The sequence below is a fragment of the Mesocricetus auratus genome, unplaced genomic scaffold (genome assembly GCF_017639785.1).
Source record: "Mesocricetus auratus isolate SY011 unplaced genomic scaffold, BCM_Maur_2.0 Super-Scaffold_100010, whole genome shotgun sequence".
NCBI lineage: Eukaryota > Metazoa > Chordata > Mammalia > Rodentia > Cricetidae > Mesocricetus > Mesocricetus auratus.
In genome coordinates, this window is record NW_024429194.1 from 41,223,502 (window position 1) to 41,240,059 (window position 16,558).

General features: G+C 36.7%; 1 protein-coding gene across 7 annotated transcripts in view; it reads left to right on the forward strand.

Annotated features, from left to right (window-relative positions):
- Kansl1l (KAT8 regulatory NSL complex subunit 1 like) overlaps window positions 1–16,558 on the forward strand; it is a 90,317-nt gene that overhangs the window by 21,316 nt on the left and 52,443 nt on the right. For all 7 annotated transcript variants that reach the window (XM_005070546.4, XM_021227408.2, XM_021227409.2 and 4 more), the window contains exons 2-3: window positions 1,656–2,775; window positions 16,298–16,439. In XM_005070546.4, coding sequence (XP_005070603.1) covers window positions 1,685–2,775; window positions 16,298–16,439 — 1,233 coding nt within the window. In that variant the 5' untranslated portion in view covers window positions 1,656–1,684. The remainder of the gene's footprint in view (window positions 1–1,655; window positions 2,776–16,297; window positions 16,440–16,558) is intronic.

A 16,558-nucleotide genomic window follows, 5' to 3' on the forward strand; every position in this document is an offset into this window, starting at 1 on the left:
AGGTTTTATGTGTGGTTTGAGTTTTAATAATGTTCCTTTTACGAATGTGGATGCCTTTGTATTTGGGGCATAGATATTCAGAATCGAGACTTCATCTTGGTGGATTTTTCCTGTGATGAATATGAAATGGCCTCCTTCATCTCTTTTGATTTCATTTTAAAGTCTAAGTTTGTTAAATATTAGGATTGCTACCCCTGCTTGTTTCTTGGGATCATTTGATTGGAAAAACTTTTCCCAACCCTTAACTCTGAGGTAATGTCTGTCTTTGAGGTGTGTTTCTTGTATGCAGCAGAAGGATGGCTTCTGTCTTCGAATCCATTCTGTCAGCCTGTGTCTTTGTATGGGTGAGTTAAAACCATTAATATTGAGGAATACTAATGACCTTTGATTGTTCATTATTGTTTGATTTGGAATGGTTGTTCTTGGTGGAATTGTATGTGGATTTCCACCCCTTTTCTCTTTTGGGTGCTGGTAAAGTGGGATTATTTATTTCCTGTGTTTTTCTGGTTGTAGTTAACTTTCTTGGAATGGAGTTTTCCTTCCAGGACTTCTGATAATTTTTTAACAAATTAATTTTTACACCCTTTTTCTTCTTGATCATTTGTGCTAGTTTTATGGAAAATAAAAGTGAAGTAAATACAGTTACAACAGCATCTAGGTGCTCAAAATATTAGAGTGCTTCAGGTGTGTTGAAAAATTATGGAATGTAATAGTTCCTGTGTTTTAAGTATCATTAAAATTTAAAATAGTTAATGTAAAGTTTTTCACTAAGTGTACTGTTTATAGGTTTTAGTTGTATTGTATTTCCTTTTTCTGTATGTCTGAACATATGGCTTCATTCTTTTCTTTTGAAATTTGTTTAACTTTGACATTAATCTTTAGTGGTCATCTGGCATGGTTTTCACTATTTTGTAGGTAGGAGGAATATATTCTACAATAATAACTAATAAATGTATATCAATGAGAACAGAAAAACATTGCTGATTCATCTTCAGGAAAAATGCTTTTCTCAGATCAGGTGATTTCTCACTGACACATTGAACTGTGAACTCAGACATTTTGTGCTCAATTAGGTCTACCTATTAATTAACATATTTTAATTCTAGTTATTACTGTTCAGTTAAGGAAAATTCCACATGGAATTTCATTTTAGAAAAGTTACTATATTTCATAAAGAAAAATATTTTTGCAATTGTAAGATTGAACCACATTTTCAAGTACGATTGAGAGATTCAAAGTTGTAAGTTTTTCTATTGATTTTCACTAAACACTGTCAATAATATGATTGTGAGATGTACTTGCACACACATGTATTTGTCACTAAACCCTTACTGTGACAGTGTGCAAGTGTATTTTTTTTGAGGGGGCTGCTGTAGATGGAACCCAGGGTCTCACATATGCTACACAAGCACTATACCATTGAGAGTACAACTTTAATTGTAAATGTGAATATCAGGCTCACTCACAATCAATGCGAAGAATAACAGCTTATTCATTATTGAGATAATGTGGAAATCTGAGAGATAAAGGAAGTCCTTGGGGCCATGCTCATTTTAATCAGAAACATCAGAAAATAAAAGTTGCTCTTGGCAAAAGTATAAGCATCAGGCTTTTTTTCGAGGCGTATGATCATGTATTTTTTTATGTAATTTTAGGCTTCCAGTAATTATCTCCAGGAATCGCCATGACCCCAGCTCTGAAGGAAGCAACAACAAAGGGTATCTGCTTTTCATCTTTGCCAAGTGCCATGGAATCTGACAAGATGCTGTGTGTGGAAAGCCCAAGAACTGTAGATGAAAAGCTTACGGCAGGGGACACTTTGTCTCAGATGCTGGGATTTCCGACTCCTGAACCTACTCTAAATACAAATTTTGTGAATTTAAAACACTTTGCCTCCCCTCAGGCTTCAAAACATTTTCAGACAGTTCTTTTAATGAGTTCTAATTCGACACTAAATAAGTATAATGAGAATTATAACCAAAAGAAAGGAGTGGAGTCCAACTGCTGTAAGCTGAAAAATGTACTGTGTAATGGCAGCAGCATTCAGCTCAGCAAGATCTGCCATTCTCACTCCGAGAAGGAGTTCATCAAGAAAGAGCTCTCAGATACTACCAGTCAGTGCATGAAAGACATACAGATCGTTCTGGACTCAAATCTCACCAAAGACACTAATGTAGACAAAATACATCTGCAAAACTGTAAATGGTACCAAAAGAATGCACTTTTGGACAAATTAACTAATACTAAGATTAAAAAGGGTTTATTGCAATGCACGCAAAAGAAAATTGGACCTAGTCCCTCAGATATGCCTATTAGCTCCTCAGCTGCTGAAAAAGAGGAGGAAGTGAACGCTCGTTTGCTTCATTGTGTGAGTAAACAGAAAATTTTACTCAGCCAGGCTAGACGAACTCAGAAACACTTGCAGATGCTCCTGGCGAAGCATGTCGTTCAGCACTATGGTCAACAGATGAAATTTTCTATGAAGCACCAGCTGCCCACAATGAAGCTCTTTCATGAACCCACTACAGTTTTGGGTAATAGTTTACTTGAACACTCTGAAATTAAGCCAGAAGTCAACATATTGTCTTCAGAGAATAAGTTTTGGGATGATACAAACAATGGCTTTGCTCAGTGTACAGCTGCAGAAATCCAAAGATTTGCCCTATCTGCTACAGGGCTGTTGTCTCATGTTGAAGTGGGTCTGGATTCTGATGCCACCGACAGCAGCTCAGATGACGAGTTGGATGAATATACCATTAGGAAAAATGTGGCAGTGTAAGTGTAAAATTACTAGATTATTTTTCTATTCTGTATAGTAGCAGTCACCTTGCTTTCAAGATACAAGAAAGTAGACTTTTAAAAATCTTAATGCAATGCATGATCTTTAAGGTATAAACCTAGTGAATTTCAAAAAAAAAGTTTTCTTTTTTCTATACAATATATTTTGATCATATTTCCCTATTTCTTCCCACATCCTTCTCCCTCCTTACCACCCAACTTATTGTTCTTTCTCTTTCCCAAAAAGTAAACAGAAGAAACTAGAAAAATAAAAAAGAAAAACAGTGAAAAAAGAAAGTAAGCCAACTTGTATCAAAACAAAACAAAAAGCATATGCACATACACACACATAAAACCAACACCCCAGAGTCCATTTTGTGTTGGCCAAGTATTTCTGGGAATGGGACCTTTCCTGGGAGTGTGGTTCATAGACTCAGTAACACTGCATTGGAGAACACAGATTTGCGGTTTCCCAGTGGGTACCAACTGTAAATGGCTTCTTGGTTAGGGATGAAAGTTTGTGTCTACTTTCCCTTCTCAGTACTGAGACTTTGGCTCTGAATCTGTATAGTCTATGTATGCTGACACAGTCTCTGTGAGTTTATATGTACATCATTACCGCTGTGTCTGGAAGACGCTGTTTCTTCATCATCCACCACATCTGACTCTTAGAATATTTCTGCCTCCTATTTCACATAGGTCCCTGAGCCCCAAAGGGAAGGAAGGGGCTTGATAAAGACATTCCATTTAGGGCTGAATGCTCCAGTCTCTCATTCTTTGTGCACTGTTCAGTTGTGGATCTGTTAACTACCATCTACTGCAAGAAGATGCTCTCCTGAGGACTGTTGAGTGATGCTGAGGTCTGTGGGTATAGCAGTATATTATTAGGAGTCATTGTATTGCTGTAGTCTTTTAACAGAATAGTAGTAGCAATAGAGACTATCACCTGTCTAGTCTCAGGTTCTTGACCACTTAAGCAGTGTCATGTATTGGTTCCATTTTATGAAGTGGGCCTGAAATCCAATACAATAGTTGGTTACTCACATAACATTTATGTCACTATTACAGCAGTATATCTTGCAGGTTTGTTGTATGTAGCAAGGTTTGTAGCCAGGTGAAATTGATGATTATTTTTTCCCCCAGTAGCATTCAAAGTACCTTCCAGCACCATGCACATTAGTAATAAGGGTGAAGCTTCTACTTACACACCAGCTTGATTTGTCCATGTTTGATGACATGAGTAATTTGTGTCTTCAGCAGTTAATGCCTTACCATCAGGTTATGAAGAGTAACCAATAGCTTTGGCAGTAGCCTGCATATTGAGGATGGGGACTCTATGGGGCTCCTTTGACTAATGACGTAAAAGATGTAACCCATTCCTGACTCTGGAGGTTTTACTTGGTGGTAGTCTACTTGGGACATTTTCTCCCATTATATGTTGACTCCAATTCAATTCCTTTCATATATGTATATTAGGAAGCTTCTGCAGTCGTAGATTTCTACATGGCTTTTTTTCCCCAGTTTTTAAAATTTCAATTAGAAACAAGCTTGTTTTACATGTCAATCCCAGCTCCCTCTCCCTCACCTCCTCTCCTGCCCCCCCCCCCCCCCATCCCATCTCCGCCATAGGGCTTTCTAAAGGCCTTTAGTATTGTCTCTCTCCATATTCCCTCCTCTACCCTGCCTTTCCTTCCTCCTCTCAATTTAATCCTCCTATTCTGGTTTCCCCTTTATCCCTCTGCAACATCATACTCTATTTCTCCTTACTAGGAGGGTCTCCTCCTCTCCCCCTGGTTGTTCACTAGCAACTTAACCTCTGTAATTATTCATATTGAAACACACATATCTAAAACTTAAAAGCTAGCATCCAGATATTAGAGAAAAATTCAATGTCTGCCTTTTGGGCCTGGGTTACCTCAGTCAGGATGACTGTTTTAGCTGCATCCATTTCTCTGAAAATTTCATGATTTTTATTTTTTTAATAACTCAATAATCATCTATTATGTAAATGTAGCACATTTTCATTATCCTTTCATCACTTGATGGACATCTGGCTGTTTCCAATTTCTGGTTATTATGAATAGAAAAACAATGAACATGCATGAGCAAGTTCCCAAGAGTGGTATGCCTAGATTTTGTGGTAGATCTATTCCCAGCTTCCTGAGGAACAACCACACTGATTTCCATAGTGGCTGTATCAATTTGCACTTCCATCAGCAATGAATAAATGTTCCCCCTTCCCTACTTCTTTGCCAGCATGTGCTGTCATTCGTTATATTGATCTTGGCCATTCTGACTGGGCAAAGATGAAATCTCAAAGTAGTTTTAATTTGCATTTCCCCGATGGCTAAGGATGTTGAACATTTTGAAAACATTAAGGGTGTCATTTGTGTTTCCTTTTGTGAACTCTGTTTAGTTCTATAGCCCGATTTTAAATTTTCCTGATATTCAGTTTTTCTGTTCTTTATATAGTGTTGAAATTGATCTTTTAGCAGATATATAATTGATTAAAGATTTATCCCCCATTCTGCTGGCTGCCACTTTGCTTGAACAATTGTGTCCTTTGCTCTGTACAGAAGCTTTTTAGCCTCACGAGACCCTATTTATTGTTGTTCTCAATGCCTGGTCAGAAAATCCTTTCCTATGCCAATGAGTTCAGTCCTCTCCCCACTCTCTCTCTGTCCTGTTTCTCTTCTGTAAGGTTCAGGGTATCTGGTCTTTTGTTCAGGCCCTTGATCCATTTAGAGTTTAGTTTTGTGCAGGATGATAGATATGGATCTATTTACATTCTAAAGGGAACTATCCAGTTTGGCTAGCATCATTTGTTGAAGATGGTGTCTCTTCTTCAGGGTATATTTTTGGTTTCTTTATAAAATATCAGGTGTTTATATGTATGTGGAGTTATATCTGACTTGTCAATTCTATTCAGTATTCTGTTGATGTGTGTGTGTGTGTGTGTGTGTGTGTGTGTTTTCTGAGACAGAATTTCACTATGTAGCTATGGCTGTCCTGAAGCTCACTCTGTAGACCAGGCTGGCCTTCAACTCACAGATCTGCCTTCCTCTGTCTCCTAAGTGCTGGAATTAAAGGTGTGCACTAACTACCTCAACATGTTGGTTTTATGCCAGTCCCATGCTGTTTTTATTACAGTAGCTCTGTAATAGGACTTGAAATCTGAAATGATGATACCTTAAGATGTTTTATTTCTTAAGCTCTGTGTCTGAGTCAGATATGCTAAGTGTCAGCCTTAGGATCTTCTGCAAATACTGCAATCCACAGGCCCTTTTAAGTCTGTTATATAAAATGGTGTAATATGTGTATCTATGACATTTTCCTATATACTTTAGATCATCTCTGGATTAATTACAATACTTAAAACAATGTAAATACCATGGAAATAATTGTTATACTAAATTGTATAGGGGATAACAACAAGGTTAAAAAAAAACTCTACATGTTCCCATGGAAGCAGTTTCAGTGATGATAGGAATAGGTTTTATATAGCTATTGAGTTCTCAATTGCTATAATTTGTGATTGCTGAATCTGCAGATGTTACAGGATATGGAGTACTAAGCATATTATTTAAAAGTAAGTTACTTTGCCTTTTGGGAAAAATACACAGGAATAATAATACTAAAAGCTTGAACCTTTAAGAGATTCCATGGGATTCCCACATTAGCTTTGTGAATTAAATAGTAGTGAGTACATGTAAGTGTTATGCCACTTTATAGAGGGTTGAGCTGAAATTGGTTTTGGGTAGCACAGGCCTTCTTTGAATTCATTATGTAGTCAGGGATGGCCTGAGCTCTTATTGCTCTAGCCTGTGCTTCGTAACTGCTAGTTACATGCATGTCTTTTATCTGCTAGAGATTTGCTTGCTTGTTTTTGTTTCCAACAAGAGAGAATATGATCGTATTTCAATTCATAATCTCTATTTAACCTGGCATTATAACAAAGTAAATAGAAAACAGATTATTTCATCTACAGTACGTGATGACCTGCTAAGAAGAACTAAGTTTTCAGTTTAACTTGACTTAAAGTTAATGTAAATAGTTACATAAAGCACAATTTCAAATTTCTTGGGATCTGTTAATGTTCCTAATTTAATACACATTCCTGAATATAACTTTGACATTTTGGGCAGAAATAGTTTTGTCTTTTTTTCAAATTCTCTAAAATGGATAATCATTAAAGAATTAGAAACAGTATTGTTTTTACTAATTGATATAGATTAACGTATTATTTTTATAATGAGTAAAATGTGATAAAGTGAGTAGCCCTGGCCTTTGGTGCTCTGATGTCACTATAGCTGAAATTTGCTTGGATGTGGGAACTAGGGTGGTTATTAAGCACACATTTTTTCAGGCTGCCATTTTGCTAGTTAATTATATGTGATAATCTCATTTAGCATTTAGTTCCGTCAACCATGGATGTAGTTGTTACTACCCTATTTCACTTAAAAGTGAATAATTCCTCCAACATATGGCCATGCTCAGACCTATGGCTTCTTTCTAGATGTCATGTTTCAGACATCACTGACACCATTAGCAAAGGCACAGTGCAAGCTATATTCAGTTCCAAGATCTTGACCATGACATCTCAGGTGGAAAAGAGGCCAGAAAGAGCCCACCAGTTTTCCTACTAAAGAGTACAATAGCCCTTCTACCTCTCTGGACACCCAACCTAAGGTGCTGAGAACCTGTATGTAGTCTGTTCCTCTGGCCTCGGGTAACAGACCGAAATGTCTTGGCTCTGCCTTGTGATGTATATAAAAATACATAAATATGAGCACAACTAATAGTTTTTTCCAGATTATATTTGTTTATAATGGATTTTGTTGTGTGGCACTGAAGTATTTTCAGCACAAGTTCAGCTATTTGGGTTTCTTTAAATTGGTGTTGTCTTAGCATTGAGGAAGTTCAGTCGTTGAATTTGTGCAAGTAAAAATTTTTATAGATTGTTTATATTAACATTTATTGCTTTTAAAAACTATGTAGTTCTCTTAATTTGAAAGTGTGAATTTTATGCATATTTGTTATAGAGTAGAATGATGTGACTATGTGAAGTTCAATTTGGATTATTTCCAAACCCCTTCAATCATATTAAAATTTTTAAATACTCCTGGTCGAGCTTTGTCACATCTAAAGAGAAAGGAAAACCTTAGCAGCATATTAATATATAAACAAAATGATGAGAATTCTGTAGAAATATCCTTCTACAGTTTAGTTTACTAGCTTTTAAAATTTGCCCTGTATTCCCACTACATCAGATCTTAAGTTGCAAATTCAGTTGAATACACTCTATTTTCTTTGTTACAAAATAAATTGAATAAGGAAGTTTATCTCTACATGACATATTGTTAATTAAGCTAGTGTATGTAACACAAGTTCTAATAGTAATAGTACTTAATAAATAATAAAAGCCCAAAGTCAGATATAGGGAAAAATGCTGAGGTATCAGGGAGACAAAGGAGCAAATCACAGCCACCTTACCTATTCACCTTCCTAGCCAAAAAGAGACAGTACTCCTATCTCCTACCACCTTGTCACCCCATCTCTATGGTAACTAGTGGCTAGCCCCACCCTCTGATCTTCAGGAAAACTTTACTTGCGAGAGTGTACACAAGATATCATCACAAGTCTCTATTCGCACTGAATGTCTTTAAGGACTTGCATCAAAGGAAAAGCATGCTGTAAACCTTTAAAGATGGCCTGGTTAACTTTATGTACAAACATCAGTGAAAACTATTTTTATAAGTTATTGTGAAGAAGCAGATTTTAAGGTCCCATGGATTTTGTTGCCTGGCACTGAAGTATTTTTAATACAAGTTTAGCTATTTGGGAATATATACATATATACATATACATATATATAAAAATGTGTTTTAGAAATGCTTCTACTTTTGGTTAAGGTGCAGTCACCTTTTTTAAGTAAGAAAGTTAGTTTTATTTTGGCTTCTGTTTGTTATGATTTTGGTGCTGCTTAGGTAGTTTTAGTATTCTTTTACCTCTTTTCAGAGCCGTTGTAGTGTTACCAATAGGTCTCCATATGGAGTGCCTTAGCAAAAGACAGGTTTCCAAGGAGCCATTTTAAATCGGAAGTTCAGAACTTTTTTGTTGGATTTTATTTTTTGATTTTTTTTTTTGAGACAGAGTTTCTCTGTATTCCTCTGGAGGTTGTCCTGGAACTTGCTTTGTAGACTAGGCTGGCCTCGGACTCACAGAAAGAGATCCGCCTGCCTCTGCCTCCCAAGTGCTGGGATTAAAGGTGTGAGCCACCAATGCCCGACTTACCCACGGTCCCTTCAGCTGGACCTTTATGTAGTGTTCAGTCTACATAATTATCTACTTTCTTGAACAGAAGAAGTATGGGTGCATGCATGTATACACACACACACACACACACACACACACACACACACACACACTGGATGCTTGTTCAATTTTTGGTTTGTTCTTTGCAAGTATGCTTCAGTCTGCTTTACAAATGCATAATGCTTTTGTTTTTCTATGTCCATAGTTGTCAATGTTTCATATTACATAAGAATTGTATAAGGACAGTTAAGAGTACTTAACAGACCATTAAGTTTCAAAAGTTTCTATTCTCTGGGTGGTGGTGGCACCCTTCTTTAGTTCCAGCACTCAAGAGGCAGAGGCAGGCAGATCTCTAAGTTTGAGGCCAGCCAAGGTGTATGGAGTAAGTTACAGGATATCCAAGGCTACACAGTGAAACCCTGTCTTGAAAAACAAAACAAAATTAAAGAGAAAAGGGGTGGTAACAATAGTGTACATAAATATATACTCCAACTTCTTTGTTTCTTTGTGTTGAGAGATCTTAAGAGAGAGGAGGGTAGAACTAAATTTTCTGGGTGATGTGTGAGCTCTTTTAAAGTCATACTAGAAGCTTACTTTAGGCAATTTATACTGAGTTTTACCAGGGTTCTAGACTAACTTAAATAATGTTTCACGTTGTACCACTCTTCCATTTATATTTGAAAACCCTTTAATACCCTCACTCTTTAATTGTGTTTATTATTAGAATTCCTAAGGTTCACTTTTCTTTCCTCATTTCTTTAATCTTTATGGTTATGGGGGCAGAATACTGCTTTGTAGCCCATGCTGGCCTTGGATCCACTATCCTCCTGCTTACAAATCTCTAAGTCCTAGAATTAGAGGCATGAGCCAGCAAGTTGGGCAGTGAACACTTTTGGACTTGTTAACTGATCTTGATAGCATAAAGTATTATTGAAGGAAGATAAATGCTAAGCTGTCATAGGAGAGGAACCTCTACATACATAGGATTTTTTTTCTTCTCACTTAACAGTAATTAGGCATGCTTGGTGTTTGGTGAGGATCTGTTAGCTTTGTTGTCTCTCTAAGGGCATTTTGTTGCTTGCACTGATTCACTAGCACTACATCTCATTTTCACACCCAACTATTTTTAAAGAGCCACCTAATTAGATTTATAGGCAAGGTCCAGCAGATGCACAGTATTTTGGCTTCCCTGTTATTGTCAGACTTTGATACTTAGACTTGAATGAATCATGTCAGCCTGGGAAATAGAGTCTCCATCTGTTTTGTTCAGGGCTCAGAGTTCTGTTAACAAAATGTTGAAAATGTTAGTGAATATTCATAATCCCAGTATTCTGGATGTTGAGACTGGAGGATCATGAACCTGAGGGCAGTTGTGGCTGTACATCTGAGATTAGCCTGAACTATATGGTATGACTCTCTCTCAAAGCCCACAAAAAGGAAAGAAAAATGGCTAGGTATTGGAAAAGAAACTGCATATATTCTGTCTATTTGGTTATCTTTTGCAAAAAATTATCAAAAATTACTAAAATAGAAAACATGATGGACATTTTATCATTTAGAAACATTCAGTTGATAATTAACAGCCTTCTCAGGCCTAGATATTTTCATTGATTAAATATTTTGAGATGAATGTGCAAATAATCATAATTCTATACAAACTCCTTGAAAGGATAAAGGAGAAAAAATTTACTTCCCAGTTTTCTAAGAGGCCAGTATTAGTTTGATTCTGACACTACACAATAATATAAGCTTCTTTGACTCTAGCCAAGAAAACATCCAAAGTAAATATCAAACAGAATGTGGCACAATATTTTATCATGACCATATACACTGTGAGAGTAAGGAAAATGATTTAACACTCAAAATTTAGATAAAAATTAATACCAAAAGGAATTTGACAAAACTCAACTCTACTTAATAATGACGACATATCAGCCTGGACTATATAGGCCCTTTCTCAAGACAAAACCCACTCAGACCACTGTTCCATAAACATACACACCTTAGGGCATCTCTCATTTGCCTATCTAACTATGTATAGACTGGGAATGAAGTTTTCTAATAAGGTAAGTTTGATAAAGGAATTACACCAATAAGATAGCCCTGTGGACATGGTGTTTGCACAGGCATGTTATTAAAGGAACTCCTCAAAACCCTCTGGGAAGCAGGAGATGCATATGAGAAAATAATCTTTAACAGGTGTTGGCAAACAGACCCATGAACCAAATGTGGTTTAGTTCCTGTTTTGAAAGTAGTTATATTGGAACACAGCCACCCCATGATGGGTATGTCCTGTATCGACTCTCATATTTCAAAGGTAGGGCTAAATAGTTACAGAGATTCTGTGACCCACAAAGCCCAAAGTATTTACTGTCTGTCTCTTCACAGAAAAAGTTTGTAACCTCTGGTCTAAAGAACCCCATTCCAGGGAAGAATAAGATTTTTCTAGGTGAGCAAATACCAATTGAGAAAGTTGACCCAGTTTATTTTTGTCGGACAAATCTTTCCTTTCTTCACATAGTCATTTCTTAAAAGTAGATACGCTCTCTTGATTTTTAGTCATCATGAATTTGCTGTATTAATGAGCTAATAAAATCTTGTGTTAAAGGAAAGATTAAATCATGTCTTTAAGTCTTGGTAATATCAGATATAATAATGGAAAACTCTTGCTTCAGCTTCAATAACTATACTTCAAAGCCAAAATCTAAATGGCAGGTTCAAGTATCAAGGTGGTTAAGAACACTTGCTGCTTTTGCAGAGGGCCTGGACTTATTTCTCAGTACCTAACTCCTGGAAGTTCACTTCTAGTGTTCCCATCTCTCTCTGACTTCCTATGGTACTGAGCATGTACATGGTGTACATGTATACATGCAGGCAAACATCCCAAAATAAACCAAAATTTAAGATACAACAACACCAAGGGAAATTGAAGCCAAAAGTACTTAAACTTGTAATATTTCCATCTGCAAATTAAGTGTTGACTATAATCATGTAAAGATGGAAACTTAAGGCATTGACTACCCTTTGGAAAACTTAACTGGTTTCTCTCAACTGAACGATGTCCATGCATAGATGTGTTTGCCTTACTTTTTATCAGAGATGGGAATATTGTCAATGGTCACCAACTGGTGTGGTTAGTTTGGCACACCTCTGAGACCCAGGGAGCCAGTATTCTTAGAAGTTGAGCAGCCCAAACTTACATAGTAATTACACATGCCTCAAATTGTACAGGTTCATTGTACATATATCATCTATGGTCTGAAAAGTTTACACAATAGTTATATCATTGGCTATATTGTTTATAACCATGTCTTGACTTTAAATGCAACATTAAAAAAAGTCAACCATATATTTATCTGTTTCATGTTTACAACTTTTTTTAAAAAAAAAGATGTTTTAGCTTCACATCTAGCAAACAGTCTTTTAACCATTCATAATAAAGTGTAGGAGAAATTATTCATTGTAAAACATTCATTCCACACACCACAAAGCTTCAGCATGATATCGTTCATTTAAATTTAATCAAGTATTTTAATGTCAGTGTAATTTGATAGAATTTGTAAACATAAAAATGTATTGTGGCACTAACTTCAGTGACAGTAACTTTACCAGAAGTACAATATGAAAAAATGAAAAGTTTTTTTTCTTTTATATTTGATCACTTGTTACCAATTTCACAACCAAGTCAAAATTGAATGTTAATAGGGAAATTTCTATGGAAGCAAAATGTAATGAAAGAATTTGTAAGATCTTTGTGTTCCTGATGGTCTCTTCCATAAAGAACTTCCCCAATTCCACTGGTTTTCAATGAACTTACATCTTATTTATCATCTCTGCTTCTCAGTCCAACCTATTTTCAGATCGCTTCCATCAGAATAGGCTATATTATTAGTAACAAGGTAGGACCCTAATCTCAGAGCTTGTGCACATTAGCCATCTACTGTGGCTTATGTCTTGAGCTGCCCCCTTTTATCTAGCTGTACTGTCTCCACTATTGTAGTTGAAGGTCCTCAGGAGTATAAAATGATGCCTTTGCTCATAGCCTGTAGATCAACTGTAATCACATGGCACCAACCTAAGTACAAAGAAGGTTAGAAAATATAGGGGTAACACATGAGGCATTTGCAGACACTTTGTACCTCAGTCAGTTATAGCTATCTTGTTTCTTATGTTTCACTAAAGTAACTACATTGCTTGGGAAAAAATTTTGTTATTACTAAGTAGCTTCCATTTTACACTGAATCAAATTAATCTCACCTGTGCAAATTGCCTTGCTCTCCAAACTTCATGATTGACATTTAGTACTCCTAAATATTAAGTGAATTTTAAATAGGCACTCTCACTTTTTTCATATTTATAAAAATGTGATTTTTAAAAAATTACAAAATTTCTAAAATTATAAAATTGACTGTAAATTGGAAATGTAATGTCAAGAGACACATATAGTATTTTCATTCATAGTACAGGCAATTAAAGTCTTTTAAAAATAGCCTTTTAGAAATACTTATATAAAATCTTATACTTATTATGTAGCAAAGTTGCAATAATTACTTTATATGACAGAAAATTGTTTCTTTAATATGTTTTCTGGTTGAGATATGAATATTGCATTATAAAGTTTATTATTGATGTTTTTCAAAACAGGGTCTTACTATGTAGCTCTGGCTGCACTGACATTCACTCTATTGACCAGGCTGTTCTCTATTTAGCTCATAGACATCAACCTGCCTCTGTCTCCTGAGTGCTGATATTAAAGGCGTATGTTACGACACCTGGCCTTTTTGTTTTGGTTTCCATTATACATTTTCTTGTTTTTGTTTTGTTTTTGAGACAGGGTTTCTCTGTAGGTTTTTGGAGAATGTCCTGGAACTCTCATTGAAGACCAGGCTGGCCTCAAACTCAGAGAGATCTGTCTGTCTCTGTCTCCCAAGTGCTGGGCTTAAAGCTGTGTGCCACCAATGCCCAGCTTCATTGTACATTTTCTAAATGTTAGCTTTTATAGTAGTTTTGGGTTCACAGCAATACTGAGTAAATATCAGAATTCCTGTATACTCTCTGCCCCCTCCACAAATCTACTGAAAATCAATATCTATTCCAGTTGCTATTACTGATGAACCTATATTGATATGTGATTATCACCTGTAATTATCATCATGGTTCATTGTGGGATACACTCTATGATTTTGATAATAAATACATCTCAGGTACTTTTTTTTAAGGTTCATATGTTTTTCTGTTGCATAGTTATTAGTTCTGAGTTACACCTTCACTTTTTGGTGGTATTTTTTCCTTATACCAAGTCTATGTCTGTTAATGTTTCCTCCCTGCCCTTCTGGCTTCCCCTCCATCACTTCTCCTTCCCTTCTTCCCCACTTTCCTCCTCCTCCCATGCCATGTGTGATTGCAATTATTTATTTTCCTAGTTGATGCAGTCATAGTATTTTCATGAGATAATTCATTTGTAATCTAAAAAACTACAGATTCAAAGATTGCCCCAGCCAAAAGATAGAGAAACTATTAGGCTTCAATCTGTATTTCAAAATGCACAATTCAGTAGAGCTCCTTATAAACCCCTTGTGTTCTGTGTACTGTAGAGCATGCATTTGAGATGATTATTTGAAATACAAGTCTGCTCGTGGTGGTACATGCCTTTGGTCCAGCATTTGGGAGGCAGAGCCAGTTAGATTTCTGTGCGGTTTACAAAGCTCATTCCAGAACAGCCAAGGCTATCTAGTGAAATAATATTAGAAAAAAGGAAAGAAAGAAAAGCAAAAGAGAAGGAAATGTAGTAGAGACTTTTATAAATTATTATCAGTACCTTTAAGTATTAGGTAGCCAATAATGATAACTATATTGCACCAAGTAAAAGTTACATAGTTAAGTACATTATAGTTTATTAAGTGAATTTTGGTATAGTTCAAATGGATTGTCCAATACTTGACATCCACTTTTACATGTAAAATTCTGTTTTTTTTTATTCTTCTTTCATACATTATATCCCAACTGCAGCCTCCCTCCCTTCTCTCCTCTGAAACTGTCTCCTCCTCTCCCCTTCCCCCCAGATCCACTCCTCTTGTTTCCCTTCAGAAAAGAGCAGGCCTCCCAGGGACACCAACTAAACCCAGCATAGCAAATTACAGTAAGACTAGGCACGAACCCTCGTATCAAGGCTAGACGAGGCAGTAGCAGGGAAAGGCAAGAGTCAGAGACACTCCCCCATCCACAGTTAGGAGTCCCACAGGAACACCAGGCTGCATAGTCATAACATGTGCAGAGGGCCTAGCTCAGACCCACACAAGTTTTGTGATTGGTGCATCAGTCTCTGTGAGGCCCTATTAGCCCTGCTTAGTTGATTCTGTCAGCCGTGTTCTCCTGAGTCCTAGAATCCTCTGGCTCCTACAGCTCTTCCTCCCCCACCCTTCCATGGTATCTCCCAGAGCTGCACCTAAGGCTTGGCTGTGGGTCTCTGCATTTGCTCCCATCAGTTGTTGGATGAAGCCTCTCTGATAATGATTGGGCTAGGTACCCATCCTATGAGTATAGCACAATATCATTAGGGATCCTCGAATTGATCTTTTTTTTTTCCTTTTTTGCCAGTCCTGTTTAGTTCTATCCTAGGTCTCTGGTCCTGGTCCTCCAGGCAGTATCAGGTGTGGGCTCTTCGCTTGTGGTGTGGACCTCAAGTTGAACAAGCCATTGGTTGGCCACTTCTTTAAGTTCTGAGCCACCATTAACCCAGCACATCTTGCAGGCAGGGCAAATTGTAGATGGAAGGTTTTGTGGCTGAGTTGATGTCCTAGTCCTACCACTGCAAGCCTTGCCTGGTTATAGAATATGGCTGGTTCAGGCCTTGTATCCTCCATTACAGAACAGATTTTACAGAGTCTTAGAATTATCAATTTTATTTCATTTTCCCTATTGGCTCAGCCCCATACAAGCCCTTAGGATTAATAACATATTAAATTACAGAGAGATTACCTACCTACTATTGGATTCATAATATTGTCTAAAGCCAAGTACTGGTATAAGCAAGGTAAGAAATCAAATTATGTTCTTTGATAAGAAGTCAGTCTGCCATCTCTGATGCAGCGTAGATAGTTTGTAAAAGAAATGGGATTTCGTAAAAGTAGTCAGGGAAGTTATAAGCACTTTGAAGAGCTGACTGACTTTGTGCTTTGACTAACAGTGTTTGCTTTGTTCACAGTAACTCTAGTACTGAATGGAAGTGGCTTGTAGACAGAGCGCAAGTTGGCAGCCGATGGACTTGGCTTCAAGCTCAGATTTCAGAACTAGAATACAAAATCCAGCAATTAACAGATATTCACAGGCATATTCGTGCCTCCAAGGTATTAACAGTGTTGTTTTATTTTTGTTAAAGTTGTTAACCTGTGTAATTTCTCATTTCTTCACACAAAATAATTTGATTAAGTTTCATAAAAGTACCTAGTTTAAGATATTCATTAAT